Source organism: Pseudophryne corroboree, chromosome 4, assembly GCF_028390025.1.
Source record: "Pseudophryne corroboree isolate aPseCor3 chromosome 4, aPseCor3.hap2, whole genome shotgun sequence".
NCBI lineage: Eukaryota > Metazoa > Chordata > Amphibia > Anura > Myobatrachidae > Pseudophryne > Pseudophryne corroboree.
Genome location: NC_086447.1, coordinates 836,297,034 through 836,322,652, shown reverse-complemented (window position 1 = coordinate 836,322,652; position 25,619 = coordinate 836,297,034). Strand labels below are relative to the sequence as shown.

Sequence of the window (25,619 nt, the reverse complement as noted above, 5' to 3'; positions counted from 1 at the left end):
CGGGCCCATCTAGGAGTGGCACTGCAGTGTCACGCAGGATGGCCCTTCCAAAAAACCCTCCCCAAACAGCACATGACGCAAAGAAAAAAAGAGGCGCAATGAGGTAGCTGACTGTGTGAGTAAGATTAGCGACCCTAGTGGCCGACACAAACACCGGGCACATCTAGGAGTGGCACTGCAGTGTCACGCAGGATGTCCCTTCCAAAAAACCCTCCCCAAACAGCACATGACGCAAAGAAAAAAAGAGGCGCAATGAGGTAGCTGTGTGAGTAAGATTAGCGACCCTAGTGGCCGACACAAACACCGGGCCCATCTAGGAGTGGCACTGCAGTGTCACGCAGGATGTCCCTTCCAAAAAACCCTCCCCAATCAGCACATGATGCAAAGAAAAAGAAAAGAAAAAAGAGGTGCAAGATGGAATTATCCTTGGGCCCTCCCACCCACCCTTATGTTGTATAAACAAAACAGGACATGCACACTTTAACCAACCCATCATTTCAGTGACAGGGTCTGCCACACGACTGTGACTGATATGATGGGTTGGTTTGGACCCCCCCCCAAAAAAGAAGCAATTAATCTCTCCTTGCACAAACTGGCTCTACAGAGGCAAGATGTCCACCTCATCTTCACCCTCCGATATATCACCGTGTACATCCCCCTCCTCACAGATTATCAATTCGTCCCCACTGGAATCCACCATCTCAGCTCCCTGTGTACTTTGTGGAGGCAATTGCTGCTGGTCAATGTCTCCGCGGAGGAATTGATTATAATTCATTTTAATGAACATCATCTTCTCCACATTTTCTGGATGTAACCTCGTACGCCGATTGCTGACAAGGTGAGCGGCGGCACTAAACACTCTTTCGGAGTACACACTTGTGGGAGGGCAACTTAGGTAGAATAAAGCCAGTTTGTGCAAGGGCCTCCAAATTGCCTCTTTTTCCTGCCAGTATAAGTACGGACTGTGTGACGTGCCTACTTGGATGCGGTCACTCATATAATCCTCCACCATTCTATCAATGTTGAGAGAATCATATGCAGTGACAGTAGACGACATGTCCGTAATCGTTGTCAGGTCCTTCAGTCCGGACCAGATGTCAGCATCAGCAGTCGCTCCAGACTGCCCTGCATCACCGCCAGCGGGTGGGCTCGGAATTCTGAGCCTTTTCCTCGCACCCCCAGTTGCGGGAGAATGTGAAGGAGGAGATGTTGACAGGTCGCGTTCCGCTTGACTTGACAATTTTGTCACCAGCAGGTCTTTCAACCCCAGCAGACCTGTGTCTGCCGGAAAGAGAGATCCAAGGTAGGCTTTAAATCTAGGATCGAGCACGGTGGCCAAAATGTAGTGCTCTGATTTCAACAGATTGACCACCCGTGAATCCTTGTTAAGCGAATTAAGGGCTGCATCCACAAGTCCCACATGCCTAGCGGAATCGCTCCGTGTTAGCTCCTTCTTCAATGCCTCCAGCTTCTTCTGCAAAAGCCTGATGAGGGGAATGACCTGACTCAGGCTGGCAGTGTCTGAACTGACTTCACGTGTGGCAAGTTCAAAGGGCATCAGAACCTTGCACAACGTTGAAATCATTCTCCACTGCACTTGAGACAGGTGCATTCCATCTCCTATATCGTGCTCAATTGTATAGGCTTGAATGGCCTTTTGCTGCTCCTCCAACCTCTGAAGCATATAGAGGGTTGAATTCCACCTCGTTACCACTTCTTGCTTCAGATGATGGCAGGGCAGGTTCAGTAGTTTTTGGTGGTGCTCCAGTCTTCTGTACGTGGTGCCTGTACGCCGAAAGTGTCCCGCAATTTTTCTGGCCACCGACAGCATCTCTTGCACGCCCCTGTCGTTTTTTAAAAAATTCTGCACCACCAAATTCAAGGTATGTGCAAAACATGGGACGTGCTGGAATTTGCCCATATTTAATGCACACACAATATTGCTGGCGTTGTCCGATGCCACAAATCCACAGGAGAGTCCAATTGGGGTAAGCCATTCCGCGATGATCTTCCTCAGTTGCCGTAAGAGGTTTTCAGCTGTGTGCGTATTCTGGAAAGCGGTGATACAAAGCGTAGCCTGCCTAGGAAAGAGTTGGCGTTTGCGAGATGCTGCTACTGGTGCCGCCGCTGCTGTTCTTGCGGCGGGAGTCCATACATCTACCCAGTGGGCTGTCACAGTCATATAGTCCTGACCCTGCCCTGCTCCACTTGTCCACATGTCCGTGGTTAAGTGGACATTGGGTACAACTGCATTTTTTAGGACACTGGTGAGTCTTTTTCTGACGTCCGTGTACATTCTCGGTATCGCCTGCCTAGAGAAGTGGAACCTAGATGGTATTTGGTAACGGGGGCACACTGCCTCAATAAATTGTCTAGTTCCCTGTGAACTAACGGCGGATACCGGACGCACGTCTAACACCAACATAGTTGTCAAGGACTCAGTTATCCGCTTTGCAGTAGGATGACTGCTGTGATATTTCATCTTCCTCGCAAAGGACTGTTGAACAGTCAATTGCTTACTGGAAGTAGTACAAGTGGGCTTACGACTTCCCCTCTGGGATGACCATCGACTCCCAGCGGCAACAACAGCAGCGCCAGCAGCAGTAGGCGTTACACGCAAGGATGCATCGGAGGAATCCCAGGCAGGAGAGGACTCGTCAGACTTGCCAGTGACATGGCCTGCAGGACTATTGGCATTCCTGGGGAAGGAGGAAATTGACACTGAGGGAGTTGGTGGGGTGGTTTGCGTGAGCTTGGTTACAAGAGGAAGGGATTTACTGGTCAGTGGACTGCTTCCGCTGTCACCCAAAGTTTTTGAACTTGTCACTGACTTATTATGAATGCGCTGCAGGTGACGTATAAGGGAGGATGTTCCGAGGTGGTTAACGTCCTTACCCCTACTTATTACAGCTTGACAAAGGGAACACACGGCTTGACACCTGTTGTCCGCATTTCTGGTGAAATACCTCCACACCGAAGAGCTGATTTTTTTGGTATTTTCACCTGGCATGTCAACGGCCATATTCCTCCCACGGACAACAGGTGTCTCCCCGGGTGCCTGACTTAAACAAACCACCTCACCATCAGAATCCTTCTGGTCAATTTCCTCCCCAGCGCCAGCAACACCCATATCCTCCTCATCCTGGTGTACTTCAACACTGACATCTTCAATCTGACTATCAGGAACTGGACTGCGGGTGCTCCTTCCAGCACTTGCAGGGGGCATGCAAATAGTGGAAGGCGCATGCTCTTCACGTCCAGTGTTGGGAAGGTCAGGCATCGCAACCGACACAATTGGACTCTCCTTGTGGATTTGGGATTTCAAAGAACGCACAGTTCTTTGCGGTGCTTTTGCCAGCTTGAGTCTTTTCAGTTTTCTAGCGAGAGGCTGAGTGCTTCCATCCTCATGTGAAGCTGAACCACTAGCCATGAACATAGGCCAGGGCCTCAGCCGTTCCTTGCCACTCCGTGTGGTAAATGGCATATTGGCAAGTTTACGCTTCTCCTCCGACAATTTTATTTTAGGTTTTGGAGTCCTTTTTTTTCTGATATTTGGTGTTTTGGATTTGACATGCTCTGTACTATGACATTGGGCATCGGCCTTGGCAGACGACGTTGCTGGCATTTCATCGTCTCGGCCATGACTAGTGGCAGCAGCTTCAGCACGAGGTGGAAGTGGATCTTGATCTTTCCCTAATTTTGGAACCTCAACTTTTTTGTTCTCCATATTTTATAGGCAGAACTAAAAGGCACCTCAGGTAAACAATGGAGATGGATGGATTGGATACTAGTATACAATTATGGACGGACTGCCACGGTTAGGTGGTATAAAAAAACCACGGTTAGGTGGTATATATTGTAATACAATTATGGATGGACGGACTGCCTGCCGAGTGCCGACACAGAGGTAGCCACAGCCGTGAACTACCGCACTGTACACTGGTTGATAAAGAGATAGTAGTATACTCGTAACAACTAGTATGACTGACTATGACGGTATAAAGAATGAAAAAAAAACCACGGTTAGGTGGTATATATTGTAATACAATTATGGATGGACGGACTGCCTGCCGAGTTCCGACACAGAGGTAGCCACAGCCGTGAACTACCGCACTGTACACTGGTTGATAAAGAGATAGTAGTATACTCGTAACAACTAGTATGACTGACTATGACGGTATAAAGAATGAAAAAAAAACCACGGTTAGGTGGTATATATTATAATACAATTATGGATGGACGGACTGCCTGCCGACTGCCGACACAGAGGTAGCCACAGCCGTGAACTACCGCACTGTACACTGGTTGATAAAGAGATAGTAGTATACTCGTAACAACTAGTATGACACTATGACGGTATAAAGAATGAAAAAAAAAACCACGGTTAGGTGGTATATATTATAATACAATTATGGATGGACGGACTGCCTGCCGAGTGCCGACACAGAGGTAGCCACAGCCGCGAACTACCGCACTGTACACTGGTTGATAAAGAGATAGTAGTATACTCGTAACAACTAGTATGACTGACTATGACGGTATAAAGAATGAAAAAAAAACCACGGTTAGGTGGTATAATACAATTATGGATGGACGGACTGCCTGCCGACTGCCGACACAGAGGTAGCCACAGCCGTGAACTACCGCACTGTACACTGGTTGATAAAGAGATAGTAGTATACTCGTAACAACTAGTATGACACTATGACGGTATAAAGAATGAAAAAAAAACCACGGTTAGGTGGTATATATTATAATACAATTATGGATGGACGGACTGCCTGCCGACTGCCGACACAGAGGTAGCCACAGCCGTGAACTACCGCACTGTACACTGGTTGATAAAGAGATAGTAGTATACTCGTAACAACTAGTATGACACTATGACGGTATAAAGAATGGAAAAAAAACCACGGTTAGGTGGTATATATTATAATACAATTATGGATGGACGGACTGCCTGCCGAGTGCCGACACAGAGGTAGCCACAGCCGTGAACTACCGCACTGTACACTGGTTGATAAAGAGATAGTAGTATACTCGTAACAACTAGTATGACTGACTATGACGGTATAAAGAATGAAAAAAAAACCACGGTTAGGTGGTATATATTATAATACAATTATGGATGGACGGACTGCCTGCCGACTGCCGACACAGAGGTAGCCACAGCCGTGAACTACCGCACTGTACACTGGTTGATAAAGAGATAGTAGTATACTCGTAACAACTAGTATGACACTATGACGGTATAAAGAATGAAAAAAAAACCACGGTTAGGTGGTATATATTATAATACAATTATGGATGGACGGACTGCCTGCCGACTGCCGACACAGAGGTAGCCACAGCCGTGAACTACCGCACTGTACACTGGTTGATAAAGAGATAGTAGTATACTCGTAACAACTAGTATGACACTATGACGGTATAAAGAATGAAAAAAAAACCACGGTTAGGTGGTATATATTATAATACAATTATGGATGGACGGACTGCCTGCCGACTGCCGACACAGAGGTAGCCACAGCCGTGAACTACCGCACTGTACACTGGTTGATAAAGAGATAGTAGTATACTCGTAACAACTAGTATGACACTATGACGGTATAAAGAATGAAAAAAAAACCACGGTTAGGTGGTATATATTATAATACAATTATGGATGGACGGACTGCCTGCCGAGTGCCGACACAGAGGTAGCCACAGCCGTGAACTACCGCACTGTACACTGGTTGATAAAGAGATAGTAGTATACTCGTAACAACTAGTATGACTGACTATGACGGTATAAAGAATGAAAAAAAAAACCACGGTTAGGTGGTATATATTATAATACAATTATGGATGGACGGACTGCCTGCCGACTGCCGACACAGAGGTAGCCACAGCCGTGAACTACCGCACTGTACACTGGTTGATAAAGAGATAGTAGTATACTCGTAACAACTAGTATGACACTATGACGGTATAAAGAATGAAAAAAAAACCACGGTTAGGTGGTATATATTATAATACAATTATGGATGGACGGACTGCCTGCCGACTGCCGACACAGAGGTAGCCACAGCCGTGAACTACCGCACTGTACACTGGTTGATAAAGAGATAGTAGTATACTCGTAACAACTAGTATGACACTATGACGGTATAAAGAATGAAAAAAAAACCACGGTTAGGTGGTATATATTATAATAATACAATTATGGATGGACGGACTGCCTGCCGACTGCCGACACAGAGGTAGCCACAGCCGTGAACTACCGCACTGTACACTGGTTGATAAAGAGATAGTAGTATACTCGTAACAACTAGTATGACTATGACGACGGTATAAAGAAAGAAAAAAAAATACCACGGTTAGGTGGTATATAATTATACAATTATGGATGGACGGACTGCCTGCCGAGTGCCGACTGCCGACACAGAGGTAGCCACAGCCGTGAACTACCGCACTGTACTGTGTCTGCTGCTAATATAGACTGGTTGATAAAGAGATAGTATACAACAATATACTACTATACTGGTGGTCAGGCACTGGTCACCACTAGTCACACTGGCAGTGGCACTCCTGCAGCAAAAGTGTGCACTGTTTAATTTTAAATTAATATAATATTATGTACTCCTGGCTCCTGCTATAACAACCTGCAGTGCTCCCCAGTCTCCCCCACAATTATTATAAGCTTTTATACATTGATGTGCAGCACACTGGGCTGAGCTGAGTGCACACAGACTGAGTCACACTGTGTGACTGCTGTGTATCGTTTTTTTCAGGCAGAGAACGGATATAGCAGAGAACGGATATATTAAATAAAAGTTAACTTAACAACAACTGCACTGGTCACTGTGGTAAACTCTGTCTGCACAATCTCTCTCTCTCTCTCTCTCTTCTAATCTATTCTAATGGAGAGGACGCCAGCCACGTCCTCTCCCTATCAATCTCAATGCACGTGTGAAAATGGCGGCGACGCGCGGCTCCTTATATAGAATCCGAGTCTCGCGAGAATCCGACAGCGTCATGATGACGTTCGGGCGCGCTCGGGTTAACCGAGCAAGGCGGGAAGATCCGAGTCGCTCGGACCCGTGAAAAAAAAAGTGAAGTTCGTGCGGGTTCGGATTCAAAGAAACCGAACCCGCTCATCTCTAGTTATAAGGTGGTGTTTGGTATCCAGCTGTAGGGTATATTAAGGGCAATATTCCGATGTTGGTTTGCAGAAGATCGCACGTTTCCTGCGAATAGTTATGTACAGGAGCAGAATATAAATATTAACTGTATTTACTGTACATTTGGTATGTGGCGGGAACCCAGAGGATACCACCTGCAAGTGCACCTGGAACAGACATCGCCCACCTATTTAAACCAACCTATGACCTCTTCTATACTGTAAATGACCATCCCTGTGTCCAATGGACAAAGAGATTACAGTATCTATTGTGTTAGGTTTTGGTCTATTGTATAAAAGAGCCAGCTGCATGCCCGGTCAGACACAGACTCTGAAGGTCATCTACCTTGATGACTGAGGACCAGACTGGGAAGCGCAGGCGAAACCAAACACGTATGTACCATTGATTGTAGCCATTATTCTATTGTATTGTATTGTATTGTTATTGTAACCCCCTTTCAGTAATTACATGTTGGTGTGTCGGAACCCGGCATTTTAAGTACAATCTGGTGTCGTGTCTCCTTTCATTGCTAAGGTTATAAGTGTATTACAGTCACATGTGCAGCTGCTAAGTGCTCACGGTGTATCTTTGGGTGTGTACGCACTGAGTGTACTTTGTACAGCCAGCGCTGCGTTTGTACGCAAAGTACGTACACAGGCCCTCATTCCGAGTTGATCGGTCGCAAGGCGAATTTAGCAGAGTTACACACGCTAAGCCGCCGCCTACTGGGAGTGAATCTTAGCTTCTTAAAATTGCGACCGATGTATTCGCAATATTGCGATTACTAACTACTTAGCAGTTTCAGAGTAGCTTCAGACTTACTCTGCCTGTGCGATCATTTCAGTGCTTGTCGTTCCTGGTTGACGTCACAAACACACCCAGCGTTCGCCCAGGCACTCCCACCGTTTCCCCGGCCACTCCTGCGTTTTTTCCGGAAACGGTAGCGTTTTCAGCCACACGCCCCTGAAACGCCGTGTTTCCGCCCAGTAACACCCATTTCCTGTCAATCACATTACGATCGCCGGAGCGATGAAAAAGCCGTGAGTAAAATTACTTTCTTCATAGTAAAGTTACTTGGCGCAGTCGCAGTGCGAACATTGCGCATGCGTACTAAGCGGATTTTCACTGCGATGCGATGAAAAATACCGAGCGAACAACTCGGAATGAGGGCCACAGTACGGGGCCTGTACGCTAATGGTGTAAAAAAGTACATTGGTTAAGGATTGAGTACAGCGGCCGCAGCGGCTCCATTTAAAGTGTATTAGATGTCTTTTTAAAGTAGTGCTTTTAGTCCTGTAAGTAAACCGATGTTTACAGTGTATTTAGTAAATTGTCTACAGATAGACAGATATTATATATATACTGTATACACATGTAATAGAAATATTGTTGTGCTTACAGTTCCAAAAGTAATGGGGGTCATTTCGAGTTGATCGCTTGCTTGCAGTTTTTAGCAGCCGTGTAAACGCTATGCCGCCACCCACTGGGGAGTGTATTTTTGCTTAGCAGAAGTGCGAACGCTTGTGCAGCCGAGCTCTGCAAAACCAGTTTGTGCAGTTTCAGAGTAGCTCAAAACCTACTCAGCGCTTGCGATCACTTCAGCCTATTCATGTCCGGATTTGACGTCATACACCCGCCCAGCGAACGCCCAGCCACTCCTGCGTTTTTTCAGACACGCCTGCGTCTTTACAAACACTCCCTGAAAACGGTCAGTTGACACCCAGAAACGCCCCCTTCCTGTTAATCTTCTTGCGGCCGTCAGTGCGAAGAACAACTTCGCTAGAACCTGAGCACAACCACAAAGAGCTTTGTACCCGTACGTCGCGGGGCATACGCATGCGCATAAATGCTGTTTTTTCACCTGATCGCTGTGCTGCAAAATCGTCAGCGAGCGATCAACTCGGAATGACCCCCAATGAGCGGGGTTCTCAGAAGATTTCACAAGTTGGGAACATGACAATAAAAAGCCAAAGCGCCCAGAACATTACTGTATGTCCCGACATACAATATACAGTATATGAAGTCAAAAGACACTCAACACTCACTGCACAGAGCATTTTCAACTAGAGCATACTGTACAGTAGAAATAGTAAAAAAAAATAATCCACAGGAATTTACTGATTTATAAGGAACACTGAGTCTGCAAAAAGCAGCCAGATTAAAATGTCGCCTTTATCAAAGGATGGCTTACAAAAATGTCTCATAACAAATAAGAAAGGCTAGATGGCGCCAAAGAGCTGTTCATCCACATGCCAGCTTAGCCAGTGCAATGTGTGTAAAGAATCACATGCTGTATGTAGCAGCTAATTGTATTTGTCATAAGGGGTGATCTGTATGTTACTGAGCGTTAGATCAAAATGTTATATTTCTGCAGATGCTGTGTATTATAAATTGAAGGACTATGCACAGCCACGAGACAAGTGGCATAGGCTACACATATATATACACACATACTGGTACAGTACTCACAACAGTCTTTACTTTTAAAATATTTGTTTTCCTGCATTCTCAAAATAAATGGCTGCTGCAGAAAGGGTACTATGCAAACACTCTGCTAATGTCTGCCTCTAGGAGTACAGTGTACCAGCGGGCCATGTAACAAAACGTAGAGCCCAGTGATGCCACTATAGGCTCCTGGGAAGTGGTCTTTTAGCAATAAGTACAGGGTGTGCAATGTACAGGCCAGTAGAAGTCATTGATAAGAATTGCCGTCCACGGTCCCCATCAAGAAGCTTTTGGCTCTACCCTCTGTCCCTCAAAGTTTTCTCCTCCACCACGACTTGATCATAAACAGACAGCGCAGCATTCGTGACAGTCAGAGAGGCTCAGACCACCCCACTATGGCATAGAAGGTAGGAGACATAAAAGACTTGGGACACCTCTTCACCTCAAGCTCCAATGCTATCGCCCCTTCGCAGCCCCAGTCACACCTCCTCTCCCCATTCCACTCCTCACCCTGTTGTAGTAGGTCTTGCATGAGGGCTCACTAGTTTCTTAAAGACCGACACTACTCCCAGGTCCCCAACTCTGCTGAGAGAGGTGACCTCTTCTGAGAGTAAATGGACCAGCATGTGCTGCACAAGAAGTGCTCAGATGAGGACTCTGCTTTACCGCTCATAGGGGGTCATTCCGAGTTGTTCGCTCGTTATTTTTCTGTCGCAACGGAGCGATTAGTCGCTAATGCGCATGCGCAATGTCCGCAGTGCGACTGCGCCAAGTAAATTTGCTATGCAGTTAGGAATTTTACTCACGGCATTACGAGGTTTTTTCTTCGTTCTGGTGATCGTAATGTGATTGACAGGAAGTGGGTGTTTCTGGGCGGAAACTTGCCGTTTTATGGGTGTGTGTGAAAAAATGCTACCGTTTCCGGGAAAAACGCGGGAGTGGCTGGAGAAACGGAGGAGTATCTGGGCGAACGCTGGGTGTGTTTGTGACGTCACACCAGGAACGACAAGCCCTGAACTGATCACAGATGCCGAGTAAGTTTGTAGCTACTCAGAAACTGCTAAGAAGTGTTTTTTCGCAATTTTGCTAATCTTTCGTTCGCAATTTTGATAAGCTAAGATTCACTCCCAGTAGGCGGCAGCTTAGCGTGTGCAAAGCTGCTAAAAGCAGCTTGCGAGCGAACAACTCGGAATGACCCCCCATAGTAGTTTGGGAGTATATTGGAGGTATGGAGGGGAGGGTATCTCTCTGGGTGAGATGTACTTAAGGGAAAATGCGATAAAAACCCCGTTTCCGCCCATGAGGGTTTCGCCATCTCTGGATGGCAATACCCTATAGAAGCCTATGGGCTTCTTTTCACTGGCCCCCGCAACCCGCCACCCTCCGCTGCCCCCGCTGCCACAGACGCCTCCTCCCCCCTCTCCCCTCCCCCCCCCCCGCATACCTTCCTCCAGGAAGCCTGGACCCAGAAGGTAATCCCCTCCCCCTAGCAAAGCAGCCGGAGGTCCATCCGGCTGCAAGGGGGAGGAGGAGGCACTGGGGACAGCCTGCTGCTTGCTTCCCGGCAGGGGAGCAGGTGAAGAGCCCAGGGAGGTGACGGAGACCCCCGCACACCACCTCACAGGTATCGCAGGGGGCCTCCGTCACCGCATTGCGATATTGATCGCATATGTTAGTACATATGCGACCAACATCGCTGCGATAGGCAGCGAGAGCGGCGATGTATGTTGATACATCCCATCCAGAGGAAGAGCCCCAGTGGTGATCTATATTGAAACTAATGAAGCTTAAGCTTTAGGGACCCTAAAATGTCAGGGCCCTTAATCCCAGAGGGGCCTTAAAGCAACTTTTTTTATTGAGTGAATTTTTCAACAAAATCGATAACACCATGACAACCAGGCTCCTACTGTAATACAACCATAGCTGCTATTACAGCTTGGATGCGTGTTGCTTAGAACCGCAGGAGCTGCTGGAAGTTGTAGTCTAGCTCCGTGACTTGAATCAGAATTCTCTTTATTGCCAAGTACATTTGCATATACAAGGATATTAACTTTGTGAGGTTGGTTCATAAACAAGATATAGTTAAAAATCTAAGTGAGAGGCAGGGGGCTTGTTGATGATGGGGAAGAAACTGTTCATGTGGTGTGAGAATTTGATCTGGATAGACTGAAACCTTTTTTTTTACCAGATGGCATTCTCATAAAGAGATGGTGACTGGGGTGGGAAGGGTCAGCAATGATCTTTCTTTCCTGCCCTCCTCCTGGTACTGGAGTGATGTAGGCCCAGAAGAGATGGCAGGTCACAGCTAGGGTTGCCACATCATGCATCATTGATTCCTGGAGATCCACTACCCACCCGACACCAAGCAATGTTCATGTAAATAAAATGATGTACCATATTTGTAAAATATTAAATGTATTTTATTAGAAATACACCAAATTTTGAAAAAGTGCAGAACAGTTTGGTAAGAACTTTTTTTGTAGACTTTGCGAGCAGTTTTGTGCAAATTGAGGATTCGAGTAATGGTCTGACTTGAGATACGGGATTTAATTGAACTATGGGATCAAATGCAGCAAATGGTTTGTGTTCGCTCTGTGTAAAGGCTTGTATTTTTTAAGTGCTGCTTGGATATGTAAGTGTGAGTTGTAAACTTGTAAACAGCAAAAAGCAGGAGCTGGAAGCCGAGTGAAAAGGAGGTGCAGTGAGCTGGAACAACTGCAACTGCTAAGTGGAGTATCGGTGCCGCAGGGGAGAGTACTACGGCTGCATAAAAGTGAAGGACCAAGAACCGCACAAAGATAGATAAGTATAAGCCAGCTTAATTATTGTATAAGTGAGATTGCTTGTCTTCTACTTTTTATTTTTGCTGCTTTTTCTGTGAGAGTAACAGGGAGTTAGACCTTACAAACAATATGGGAGGGGCTGTGATTGGGGACCTCACTCAGTGCATGTCGTGCAAGATGTATGCACACCTGGAGCTACCGGCCCAGTGTGATTACATCTGCACGTGGTGTGTGCGAACGGTTGCCCTGGAAGCCCAGGTAACTGATCTTGAGCAAACCGTTACGCGACTGAGGGAGATTCACAATCTCGAGCGTAGTTTAGACAGAATGGTGGAGGAGTTGCGGGAGGGGTCACTGGTAGAAGAGGATGATGATCAGGTAGCCAGTTGGGTCACAGTTAGAAGGAAGAAAAAGAGGGGGAGGCACGACATCTCCAAACTATCAAACCCGAACAAATTTGCCCGATTGGACGAGGAATCGGAGGATGATAGTGAAGAAATTATGGTGCCGGAGGAGACTGCTCCCTCTAGCATCCAGAGGAGCGGTCCCTCTGGCGCGGTTGGGATAAAAGATAGTGAGGTACCTAGTCAGATGGTGGTGGTAGGGGATTCTATCATCAGGAAGGCAGATAGGGCAATCTGCTACCGGGACCGTGATCGCCGTACAGTCTGTTGTCTCCCGGGTGCTCGGGTACGGCACATCGCGGACCGGGTAGATAGATTGTTGGGAGGGGCTGGGAAAGACCCGGCGGTCTTGGTGCACGTTGGCACCAATGACAAAGTTAGCGGAAGGTGGGATGTCCTTAAGAAAGACTATAGGGACTTAGGAAAGAAACTGAAGGCAAGGACATCTAAGGTAATATTCTCGGAATTATTACCCGTGCCACGCGCTAGTCCAGGGAGGCAGAGGGAGATTAGGGAGGTAAATGTGTGGCTTAGGGATTGGTGCAGGAAAGAGGGGTTTGTGTTCCTGGAACACTGAGCGGACTTCTCAGTCAGGCGCCATCTCTTTTGTCGTGACGGATTGCACCTGACTGAGGAGGGGGCAGCGGTGCTGGGGGGAAGGATGGTTAGAAGGTTGGAGGAGATTTTAAACTAGGAGCCTGGGGGGAGGGTTTAGCTAGAAACTACGGGTCATGCAGTGAGAATAGTGGGGATGGCGGTAGTAAACAAAATGGGGGAGAAGTTAGGGGGAGGGTAAGAACAGGCGGTAAGGTTACTAACATGGGTACTAAAAGAGATTTTACCAAAGCACTAACCAATGACGATTACAGGTCATCATTGCTACATAAGGTGAAAGATGTCCCTAACGCAAGGGAAAATACTTATCTTAGTTGTATGTATGTAAACGCCAGAAGCATTACTGGTAAAAAGGGTGAACTAGAAATACTTGCAGCAAGCAAACAGTATGATATTATAGGCATTACTGAAACTTGGTGGGATGAATCTCATGATTGGACAGTTAATCTAGAGGGCTATACACTGTTTAGGAGAGACAGACTAAATAAAAAGGGTGGAGGGGTATGTCTTTACGTAAAGCCGTTTTTAAAACCTGATATACGGGAAGATATTCAGGAGGGGACTGTAGACACTGTCGAGACATTATGGGTAGAAATTGCATGCGGTGAAAAAGGAATAAAAAAGTTAGTATTGGGTGTATGCTATAGGCCGCCTGGTATCAACGCATCTGATGAGGAATTGTTACTAAAGCAAATTGAAAGAGCAGCAGGAGTAGGAGACATAGTAGTGATGGGAGATTTTAACTATCCAGAGATAAACTGGAAAAACGATTCATGTGATACTGCTAGGGGCAATATGTTTTTAAACACACTTAATGATAACTTAATGATAACTACTTAGTCCAACTAATTGAGGAACCAACTAGGTACAATGCAATCTTAGACCTGGTATTAACAAACAATGGGGATTTGGTATCAGGTATTATAGTAGGGGAACCCATAGGAAACAGCGACCACAATATGGTCACATTCAATATCAGTTTCCATAAACAGCCCTATACTGGCTCAACTAGGACTCTAAACTTTAGCAAAGCAAATTTTGAAAAGATGAGGGTATTTTTCAGGGATATTGAATGGGAAAGTTTGTTTTTAGGAAAAAATACTACGGAGAAATGGGAGGTACTAAAATTCCTGCTAGCTAAAAATACACTCAAATTTATTCCTATGAGCAGCAAAAAAAGGAATAAAAATCATAAACCGATGTGGCTTAACAAAAAGATTAAGGAACTTATGGGCAAGAAAAGGCGAGCATTTAAAAAAAATACAAATCTGACGGGGAAGCAGAGTCATTTCAGCACTATAAGGAATGTAACAAAATTTGCAAAAAGGAAATAAGAGTGGCTAAAGTAGAAACTGAAAAACTAGTAGCAAAGGAAAGCAAAGCGAATCCCAAAAAATTCTTTAAATACATTAATAGCAAGAGATTAAAGAAGGAGGATAAAAGACAAGTTGGGAGTCTTAAGCAAAAATGATAATGACATAGCGGACACACTAAATTAGTTTTTTTCAACAGTATTCACTAGAGAGGACCCAATTCAGGGACTGACACACAATCTCAATAATGAGAATATCCCACTGATAGGTACTTATTTAAGTGAGGAAGTAGTCTGTGACCGATTAAAACATTTAAAGATTAATAAATCACCAGGGCCCGATGGTATTCACCCAAGGGTTCTAATGGAGCTTCACTCTGAACTGGCAAAACCGCTATCTTTGATCTTTAAGGATTCAGTTATATCAGGTATGGTTCCCAAAGACTGGCGTATAGCGGAAGTAGTGCCTTTATTCAAAAAGGGAACTAAAGCTGAACCAGGTAATTATAGACCAGTTAGTCTTACATCTATAGTGGGGAAAGTATTGGAAGGTATTCTAAGAGATAGTATTCAGAAGTTCCTTGAAGTCAATAAGGTCATTAAAAGGAATCAACATGGGTTTATGAAGGACAGATCCTGTCAAACCAACTTACTTGGCTTTTATGAAACAGTAAGCGCAAACTTAGATCAGGGTAAAGACGTGGATGTAATCTTTTTAGACTTTGCCAAAGCGTTCGATACTGTACCACACATGAGACTTATCTACAAGCTACAAGAATCAGGGCTAGGAAGCACAATATGCACTTGGGTCAAAAACTGGTTAGATAACAGGGAGCAGCGCGTTGTGGTTAATGGATCTTTTTCAACTTGGACTGAAGTGCTAAGTGGTGTGCCGCAAAGCTCAGTATTAGGACCGCTATTGTTCAATATTTTCATTAACGACCTAACAGAAGGTCTAGAGAGCATGGTGTTAATTTTTGCAGATGATACCAAATTGTGTGTGTGTAGGCTTTAAATACAGAGGAGGATGCCGAGTCTCTTCAGAACGACTTAGTTAAATTAGAAGCATGGGCAGCCAACTGGAGAATGCGCTTCAACACAGACAAGTGTAAGGTAATGCACTGTGGTAACAAGAACAAACATTACACCTACCTACTAAATGGGGTAAAATTAGGGGATTCTGTACTGGAAAAGGACTTAGGTGTCCTCATAGATAGCAAACTAAGCAGTAGTACCCAAAGTAGGACTGCAGCAAAGAAGGCTAATAAGATATTAGCATGCATAAAACGGGGTATTGATGCTAGGGACGAGAGTATTATACTCCCGTTATATAAATCACTAGTGAGGCCACACCTTGAATACTGTGTACAATTCTGGGCACCGTACTACAAAAAGGATATCCTGGAGCTAGAAAAGGTTCAGAGGAGGGCGACCAAACTAATTAAGGGCATGGAGACGATGGAATACAAGGAAAGGCTTGAAAGACATATGGTTTTGCCCAGTTGCTAACAGAATTTCTGCTGCGATCAACTCAGAATTACCCCCAATACGTGTTTGGAATTCCCTGCCTGAGGGAGTTGTAATGGCGGAATCTGTCAACACCTTTAAGAATGGGTTAGATAAATTCCTAATGGATAAGGATATACAGGGGTATGGTGCATAGTCATGCATTATAGTTACTATAAATAGGGATAAAATGCAACGGCTGACAGCAGCATCAGTCAGAAATTTTAGTCAAATCATCATGCATAGGAGACCACAAATAGGTTGAACTCGATGGACAATTGTCTTTTTTCAACCTCAGATACTAAGGCCCTCATTCCGAGTTGTTCGCTCGGTATTTTTCATCGCATCGCAATGAAAATCCGCTTAGTACGCATGCGCAATGTTCGCACTGCGACTGCGCCAAGTAACTTTGCTATGTAGAAAGTAATTTTACTCACGGCTTTTTCATCGCTCCGGCGATCGTAATGTGATTGACAGGAAATGGGTGTTACTGGGCGGAAACACGGCGTTTCAGGGGCGTGTGGCTGAAAACGCTACCATTTCCGGAAAAAACGCAGGAGTGGCCGGAGAAACGGTGGGAGTGCCTGGGCGAACGCTGGGTGTGTTTGTGACGTCAACCAGGAACGACAAGCACTGGACTGATCGCACAGGCAGAGTAAGTCTGAAGCTACTCCAAAACTGCTACGAGGTTTGTGATCGCAATATTGCGATTACTTCGGTCGCACTTTTAGGAAGCTAAGATACACTCCCAGTAGGCGGCGGCTTAGCGTGTGTAACTCTGCTACATTCGCATTGCGACCGATCAACTCGGAATGAGGGCCTATGTTACTATGTTACTATGTTTAATCAGGCAGAGTCTGCTCCCTAAAACTCTTTATAGGACCCAATTTCTGCTCAGTAGAACTGTTATTGCCTTCCATAACTTCCTAGGCTGCATGATTAAACCATTTGGTGCATTTGATCCCATTGTTCAATTAAATCTCTCTTCACAACACACCTCTTTTTACAATGCATTATATTGGCCTAAACAGTTTTCCTGCAGCTTTTCCATGTTGTGAAGAGAGATTTAATTGAACAATGGGATCAAATGCACCAAATGGTGCATTATATTACTCCACCACGACCACCAGGCATCAACATAGTCATCAAACCCTCAGGCTTTCTCCCAGGCTGTACAGGCTCGGCTCCCCTATTGTTCCACGTAAATTCTTTAAATGCTCCACCACATGTCACATAACACCAATGGATGGTTAGTGTCATACTCACCTCACCTGTCCTGACTCCTGCTGCTGGATCCATCCTGGCCATGGCCGCCGCCGCCCGCTGCACCGACGCTGTACCCACGACCCCACCATCCCCTGAGGTCTGCGTCCGTGCAATATGATGTCCACGAAGTTTGGCGTGCAGGGATGCAGACCTCCTCCTGTGCTGTTATTATCGTCTGGCCGCAAAATGTACAATGACGCGAGGGAGGGGGAGGAGCATGGGAGGGGGCGGGGCAGGTCCCCGTATCCTGGGAGAATCCCGGAATCCGGGAGAGAGCAAAAGCCTCCTGAAGGGTTGACACCAAATCCTGGAGAATCCAGGAAATGGGAGAGGTGGCAACCCTAGTCACAGCCAATAACCTTTTTAGCTGACCGTATGATCTGCAGCAGTCTGCCTTCATCCTTGGTATTAGAAGCAGCGTACCAGATGGTGATTGATGAGCTGAGGATGAACTCAACGATGGCTGTGTAGAACTGGACCATAATTTTCTGCAGCAAGTTGAATTTCTGCAGATGCCTCAGGAAGAACATCCCCTGCCGCTTATTCTTAATGATAGCTGTGATGTACTCTTCCTACCTAAGGTCCTTGGAGATTATAGTCCCCAGGAATCTGAATGACTCCACAGAGTTAACAGGGAAGTTACACATGATGAGGGGTTAGCGCTGGGCTTCTCCTGAAATCTACTACCATCTCCACAGTTTTTTGAGCATTCAGCTCCAGGTGCTTCTGACTGCACCAAGAAGCCAAGTAATCAACTTCCCTTTTGTAGGCAGACTCATTTTCACTAGAGATTAATCCAATTATGGTTGTGTCATCTGCAAACTTCAAGAGTTTGACTGATGGGTGGCTAGAGGTGCAGCTGTTAGTGCAGAGTGAGAAGAGCAGGGGAGAGAGCACACAGCCTTGTGGGGCTCCAGTGCTGATGGTCAGGGACTCTGAGACTAACTTACCCAGCCTTGTGTACTGCTTCCGGTCTGTCAGGAAATCAGTGATCCACCTGCAGATGGACTCAGGCATGCTCAGCTGGGATAGTCTGTCTTGGAGAAGTACTGGGGCAATGGTGTTGAATGCAGAGATGGAGTCCACGAACAAGATACTGGTAGAGGTGTTGGGAGAGTCTAGATCAGGGGCAGCCAACCCTGATCCTCGAGAGCTACCAACAGTTAACGTTTTCCCGGTGTCCTCACAGAATTACAAGTTAAGTTCTTAGCTCCATCTGTGGAACTTTTAAAATGTGTCAGTGAGTAATGACTGCACTTGTGCACCTGCTGGGTGAGCTGGAAAATGCGAACTGTTGGTAGCTCTCGAGGACCAGGGTCGGCTACCACTTCTCTAGATGCTGGAAGATGAAATTGAGTTCCATGTTAACTGCGTCGTCTACTGACCTGTTGGCTCTGTAGGTGAATTGCAGTGGGTCGAGAAGGAAATTGGTGGTTTTCTTGAGATGGGTCAGCACAAGGTGCTCAAAAGTCTCATTACCACAGAGGTCAGAGCGACTGGTCTGAAGTCATTAAGGACTGTGATCCTTGGATATTTAGGAACTAGGATAATGGTAGATGTTTTGAAGCAGGAAGGTACCCTACAATCAACCAGTGAAGTTGTCTGTGAACACTAGGGACAACTGGTCTGTACGATGCTTCAGCATAGAGGGATAGACAGCATACAGTCTAGCTGCCTTATGTGGGTTTTGTCTCTTAAAAAGTTTGTAAATGTCTTTCTCCTGAATGGAGAGAGGTGTAATGGAGGAGAGGAGGTGGCCATCTGAGCTCATTATGTGGAAAGGGGTATTGGGGGTTATTCAGAGTTGTTAGCAAACCAAACAAGTTAGCAATTGGTCAAAACCATGCTGCACTGCAGGTGCGGCAGATGTAACATGTGCAGAGATATTTAAATTTGGGTGGGTTTTATTGTTTCTGTGCAGGGTAAATACTGGCTGCTTTATTTTTACACTGCAATTTACATTTCGGTTTAAACACAACCCACTCAAATCTAACTCTCTCTGCACATGTTATATCTGCCCCACCTGCAGTGCAACATCGTTTTGCCCAATTGCTAACTTTTTTGATTTGCTAACAACTCTGAATAACCCCCATTGTCTGTCCAGACTGGAAAGAAAGGGTATTATAGGTGTGGGGATAGGCTGAGTATGTGGATCAAAGTCAGGACTGTTCCATTATCTGTCAAATCTGCAATAGAACTCATTCAGGTTGTTAGTCAGTTTGAGATCATTTATAGAGTGGGGGTATTTGGTTTTCTAGTTTGTAATCTCCCTAAATCCCTTCCAGACTGAGGAGGAGTCATTGGCTGAGAACTGTTGCTCCAGCTTCTCAGAGTACCATTGTTTGGCCTCCTTGACTGTCTTGCCAAAAAAAAAAAAAACAACAACCTGTCCCTGTCTCCAAACAAAGCTGTTTGAGTCATGCTGTGAACCAGGGTTGGTCATTGTTGTACACTAACTCACCCTGGTGAATGTTGGAATACAAGCACCCTCACAAAAACTGATGAATGAGGTCACAGCCTCTGTATATTTGTCCAGGCTATTGGAGACAGTCCTAAACATTTCCCAGTCTGTGTTTTCAAGGCGGTCACACGGTTCCTCCACTGCTGTTCTGTTGCTCCAGTTCTTGGATCTCCTTATGACAGGTTTAGAAAGTTTTAGTTTCTCCCAATATGCCGGAAACAGATGAATGAATAAGTGCGTGGTCCTACAGCCACTCAGGTGATGGTGTGATAAGCTCTACTGATAGTGCTGTAACAGGGATCCAAATTTTCTCCCATCTGATCGGACATTTAATTAGCTGTTTATATTTTGGGATATCATAAGTAAAATTTCCCTTGTTAAAGCCCCAAGGGCAGTAACTGGGGAGTCCGGGTTCTCTCTCTACATGCCTAATATTTGGTCGGCAAGCTGGCATTGTGTCCAGCGCACATCAGCTTGCGGGTGAATGTAGACTACGGCCAATATGAAGAAAATTTACGGGGGGAATAATACAGTCCACTGTGGCAGGAACAGCAGGATTTCCCTGTTTAAGTATGTTACAGCAGTTGAACATGGATCCAGTCCAGGTTTTCGTTGAGGTCAGGAATGAACTGCAGCCAAGTTGATTAGTAGCACCTATTAGCTGCCTTTAAAATGCTGTCTGTACGCAGGAATAATGCTCCTGATGCCGGACAAGCTGGCCAGGTGATAGGCTAAGGGTCTGGATTTACATTAGGAACCACTGGAGTCTATACCTTTGCTGATTGTCAGAGCATGATATGCTTTAACCTGTGACCTGCTGTAAACTACTATTACAACCAAGTGAGTGACCTAACTGCTGAAGAAAACATAAACCTGCTGTTTGACTTTTACTCGGTGTACACGATCCTTGTCACACTACAAATAGCATGAAATGTGTGTCCGTTTAAAGTACAATTTCCTAGAGCCTGCAGAACTTTTCTTTCTGACATTCCCAGGAATAGTGGAGCCTGAGAGGGCCCATCCTAGGAAGAATGCTGAGAGCAATGAAAGGTGAGAAGTAGTCCAGGACAGTGAGATGTCTAATAAGGTAATTTTGCTGGTGCTGAGTGGTGTGTGCTGTCATGTGTTTATTGAAGTGTGTGTGTGGGGGGGGTGCTATGATGTAATTAATGAAGTGGAGGTTCTGTGAGGTGATTATTGAAAGGGGGGTGCCTATGAGGTGATTCCACTCCACCACCCCGTTCTCCACCATTTGGGCCTCGAGGTCTTTTCAAGGCCCTTTGGACATTGTTGGATGTTGCCCTACTGTTGCTGGTTGCGATGGGTCTCCCATAACAGTTCAGGCTGCAAGGCCCCAAAAATGTAGATCCACCACTGAAGAGTCCCCAGTACATACTCACACCTCTGGACCTTGTAGTGGCTGCATTCCCTGCACACATGGTAATTTGTTGTCATGAGATAATATAGGGCCTGGTTAGGAGGTGGACGCTAAGCATTACTGCCAAATTCTCCCAGTGTTGCAGCCAATCGGCTGTCTATTGACACAGCCCACTGGCTGTATTCTAATCCGCCATGGTGCGCATGAAGGCATGCCATCCAGTGAACATCAGTTGCAACATCGGACTACCGAGAAACCTGATGGAATTTGGCAGCCAGAGTCAGAGTAGCTGCATGTTTTGACACAGTCCCTAACACTGGCAAGCCACCTCAGTTGTGTCCAATGTTTTACTTGAGTCTGGATCTGAATAATGCCCATACTGTATGTTTAACATCATTCTTATAAACTGCAACACGTGTGTGCATATCAGTATTGATTATATCAGGCATGTCCAAACTGCGGCCCTCCAGCTGTTGTGAAACTACATATCCCAGCATGCCCTGACAGTTTTGCTGTCAGAGAATGCTAAAGCTGTGTCAGGGCATGCTGGGATGTGTAGTTTCTCAACAGCTGGAGGGCCGCAGTTTGGACATGCCTGGATTATATGATAAGATAAATGGAAATTATTAACAATTTATTGTTAGAATTCACAGCCAGCTACAAATCACCAGCTAAATCTTTTCGGGCACAAACATTTGCTTTCTTTTAAAATACATATTCTATAGTTACTGTAGGGTGGCCAATCCCGGAATCGGGATTGGCGGAATCCCGGGATTTCAGCCTAAAATTGGCCAGGACCCAATTCTGGGATTTTAGCTTCCAATCACGGGGGTTTCGGGATTGGCCACCACTTTAGTATTTTCTATGCCGGGCAGCATTGAGCATCCTCAGGAGGCTCAGATGCTACCCGACTCCCCCTGCTCAGCTCCCCCTCACTCTGGCTGGGCGCACTGCGCAGCGTGACGTGAAGTCAGAGGTCATGCTGCACAGCCAGCTGCCCGCCCAGCCGCCGTATCTCACTGCCGCCCTGCACTGCCTGCCCAGCCGCTGGACCTCACCGCCGCCCTGCACTGCCCAACCACCCGCCGGACCTCACCGCCGCACTGCCCGCCGGACTTCACAGAAAGTGCCCCCCCATCTAGATTACGGTGAGTTATCTGAGCTGGTCAGGACAGGGGAGTGGGACACATTGAAAAGCAGCCGATCCCAGGAATCCCGGGATTGATCATTTTTCAATCCCGATTCCCGGGATTGAAAAAATGGCCCGAGATTGGCCACCCTGCCCACAGTCCTAAAAACATACAGGCTAAAGGTGGGTACACACTAGGAAATGTGCTCCATGAGCGACATCGCCTCCTAATGCCCCCCCCCCCCCAGCCCAGGCAGCCCATTGTGGACATACACACTGCTCGATATCGCAAGCAAAATCTCACCGTGATGTCATGCTGCTGCCGGGCCGTGCATGCAGCTTTGGACGATGAGTCCAAGTTGACTTGCCTGCCCAGGTGACAGCGAGCCTCGGGGCTGCACATCGTTTATTGTTTACTGCGTACCCACTGGGCGATATAGTAAATGATATCTCTTAGGATATCAAAATGAGCGACGTCGTTTACTATATCGACTAGTGTGTACGGGCCTTAGACTGGTCCTCATATCTAGCTTGTTAGCGTCACGCTTTTGGGTGTCGCTCTATGTACACATAGATACATAACATAAAAACGTGCCACTTCCCCATGAAAATATGGCTGCAGTTTGTGACTGCTAAAATGAGATCTATCTTGTTCCGTATATTAATTCCCTAATCATATTCCTTTTATACAGCTCTGCAATTGTGTGCTGTTAGCGGCTGTCAGGAGGGAATTGCTGCGTGATTTATGCAGAATAACAGCACAATCTAACATAACAGCACAGCAACTGAATACTGCACCTCCTTTGTACAAGTGAAATCTGTTTATTTTATACAAATCTTTATTGCAATGTAAATGGCTGTATTCTCAGATGCATGTGTAAAGAATACAATGCAGGGTCTTGTTTCAGGTTTTCTGCTTCTACATCTACACTATTACGTTTGTAAAGGTTTTCTTATAATGTTCCACTTTTTGGTCAGGTTAGTGTGAATGGGTTGTGTACAGTATGAAATCAGGACCACACTAGCATGATTCCATAGTGCCGTGTTTGCAAATTGTGTGCTGGTCGTTCTGGCAGTGTGTGTAGAGACAGATACACACATACTGCCATGTACACTTGTATCTGCTATATAATAGCCCAGATCTGTGACTGTGTGTATAACGCTGGGCGTGGCTAGGAGCTCTCATTGGGTTAGCAGCAGGTCTATCACACCCAGTCCACAGCTGACTGGGCAAAAAACGCCCTCCCACACACGTTACATCCAATGGGAGGCTCTGCCCTTTGGCTGCTGTGTGTTCCCTAAGCAGGATTAACAATGGGGCTGATGGAGCTGCAGCTCCAGGTCCACACCCCAAAATAGGCCCACTGCATCTGCAGCAACATTCCCTCCAACAATTTACACATAGAAATCAGAACAAATTCGAAAAGGGGGCATGGCCACGGGTAAAATGTCGTGGCCTCGCCCCCTTTCCTATACTTTCAATGGAAGCTAAGAATCAGTGAATCCGTGAAATTAAAATATCACATAATAGCATACTTGCCTACTCGCCTGGAAAAGTAGGCAAGCCTCTCGAATCCAGATTGCACTACCTACACCCTCCGCACTGTCCCCTCAAAAACTCAGCAGCCACCCGCGCCAAGTAGCAAAGTGGGAGGGGCAAATCACGTCATCGTGGCAAAGACCCCCCCCCTTTTACAATGCCAATAATGCTGGCATTGTATAGCTGGGGGTGGTGCCACAATAACGTGTTTCCATTAGTGATGAGCGGGTTCGGTTCCTCGGAAACCAAACCCCCCCCGAACTTCACCCATTTTACACGGGTCCGAGGCATACTCGGATTCTCCCGTATGGCTCGGTTAACCCGAGCGCGCCCGAACGTCATCCCGCTGTCGGATTCTCGCGAGATTCGGATTCTATATAAGGAGCCGCGTGTCGCCGCCATTTCCACTCGTGCATTGGAAATGTTAGTGAGAGGACGTGGCTGGCGTCCTCTCCGTTTATTAATGTTGCTGCAAATATTTGTGCTTATTGCTTAATTGTGGGGACTGGGGAGCAGCTGTATTATATAGGAGGAGTACAGTGCAGAGTTTTGCTGATCAGTGACCACCAGTTTTATCCGTTCTCTGCCTGAAAAACGCTCCATATCTGTGCTCAGTGTGCTGCATATATCTGTGCTCACACTGCTTTATTGTGGGGACTGGGGACCAACAGTATTATATAGGAGGAGTACAGTGCAGAGTTTTGCTGACAGTGACCACCAGTATATATAGCAGTACGGTAAGGAAGGCCACTGCTCTATCTACCTCTGTGTCGTCAAGTATACTATCCATCTAGATTCTATACCTGTGGTGCATTTTAGTTTTGCAGTTTGCTGACAGTGACCACCAGTATATATAGCAGTACGGTACGGAAGGCCTCTGCTCTACCTACCTCTGTGTCGTCAAGTATACTATCCATCTAGATTCAATACCTGTGGTGCATTTTAGTTTTGCAGTTTGCTGATAGTGACCACCAGTATATATAGCAGTACGGTACGGAAGGCCACTGCTCTACCTACATCTGTGTCGTCAAGTATACTATCCATCTAGATTCTATACCTGTGGTGCATTTTAGTTTTGCAGTTTGCTGACCACCAGTATATATAGCAGTACGGTACGGAAGGCCACTGCTCTACCTACCTCTGTGTCGTCAAGTATACTATCCATCCATACCTGTGGTGCATTTCAGTTGTGCGCAGTATATATAGTAGTAGGCCATTGCTATTGATACTGGCATATAATTCCACACATTAAAAAATGGAGAACAAAAATGTGGAGGTTAAAATAGGGAAAGATCAAGATCCACTTCCACCTCGTGCTGAAGCTGCTGCCACTAGTCATGGCCGAGACGATGAAATGCCATCAACGTCGTCTGCCAAGGCCGATGCCCAATGTCCTAGTAGAGAGCATGTAAAATCCAAAAAAACAAAAGTTCAGTTAAATGACCCAAAAATCAAAATTAAAAGCGTCTGATGAGAAGCGTAAACTTGCCAATATGCCATTTACGACACGGAGTGGCAAGGAACGGCTGAGGCCTTGGCCTATGTTCATGGCTAGTGGTTCAGATTAACATGAGGATGGAAGCACTCATCCTCTCGCTATAAAACTGCAGTGCCACT

The 25,619-nt window shown here is 46.1% G+C and overlaps 1 protein-coding gene across 4 annotated transcripts in view; it reads left to right on the top strand.

The window, feature by feature from the left end:
- Positions 1 to 25,619, top strand: part of LAMP5 (lysosomal associated membrane protein family member 5) — a 122,062-nt gene that overhangs the window by 44,957 nt on the left and 51,486 nt on the right. The window contains exons 1-2 of one of the 4 annotated variants that reach the window (XM_063918572.1): positions 20,666 to 20,795; positions 20,951 to 21,005. The exons of 1 other annotated variant lie outside the window; for it this stretch is intronic. In XM_063918572.1, coding sequence (XP_063774642.1) covers positions 20,987 to 21,005 — 19 coding nt within the window. In that variant the 5' untranslated portion in view covers positions 20,666 to 20,795; positions 20,951 to 20,986. Of the gene's footprint in view, positions 1 to 20,665; positions 21,043 to 25,619 lie in introns of those variants that run through there. 2 more of the 4 variants (XM_063918571.1, XM_063918573.1) reach the window with 2 other exon arrangements.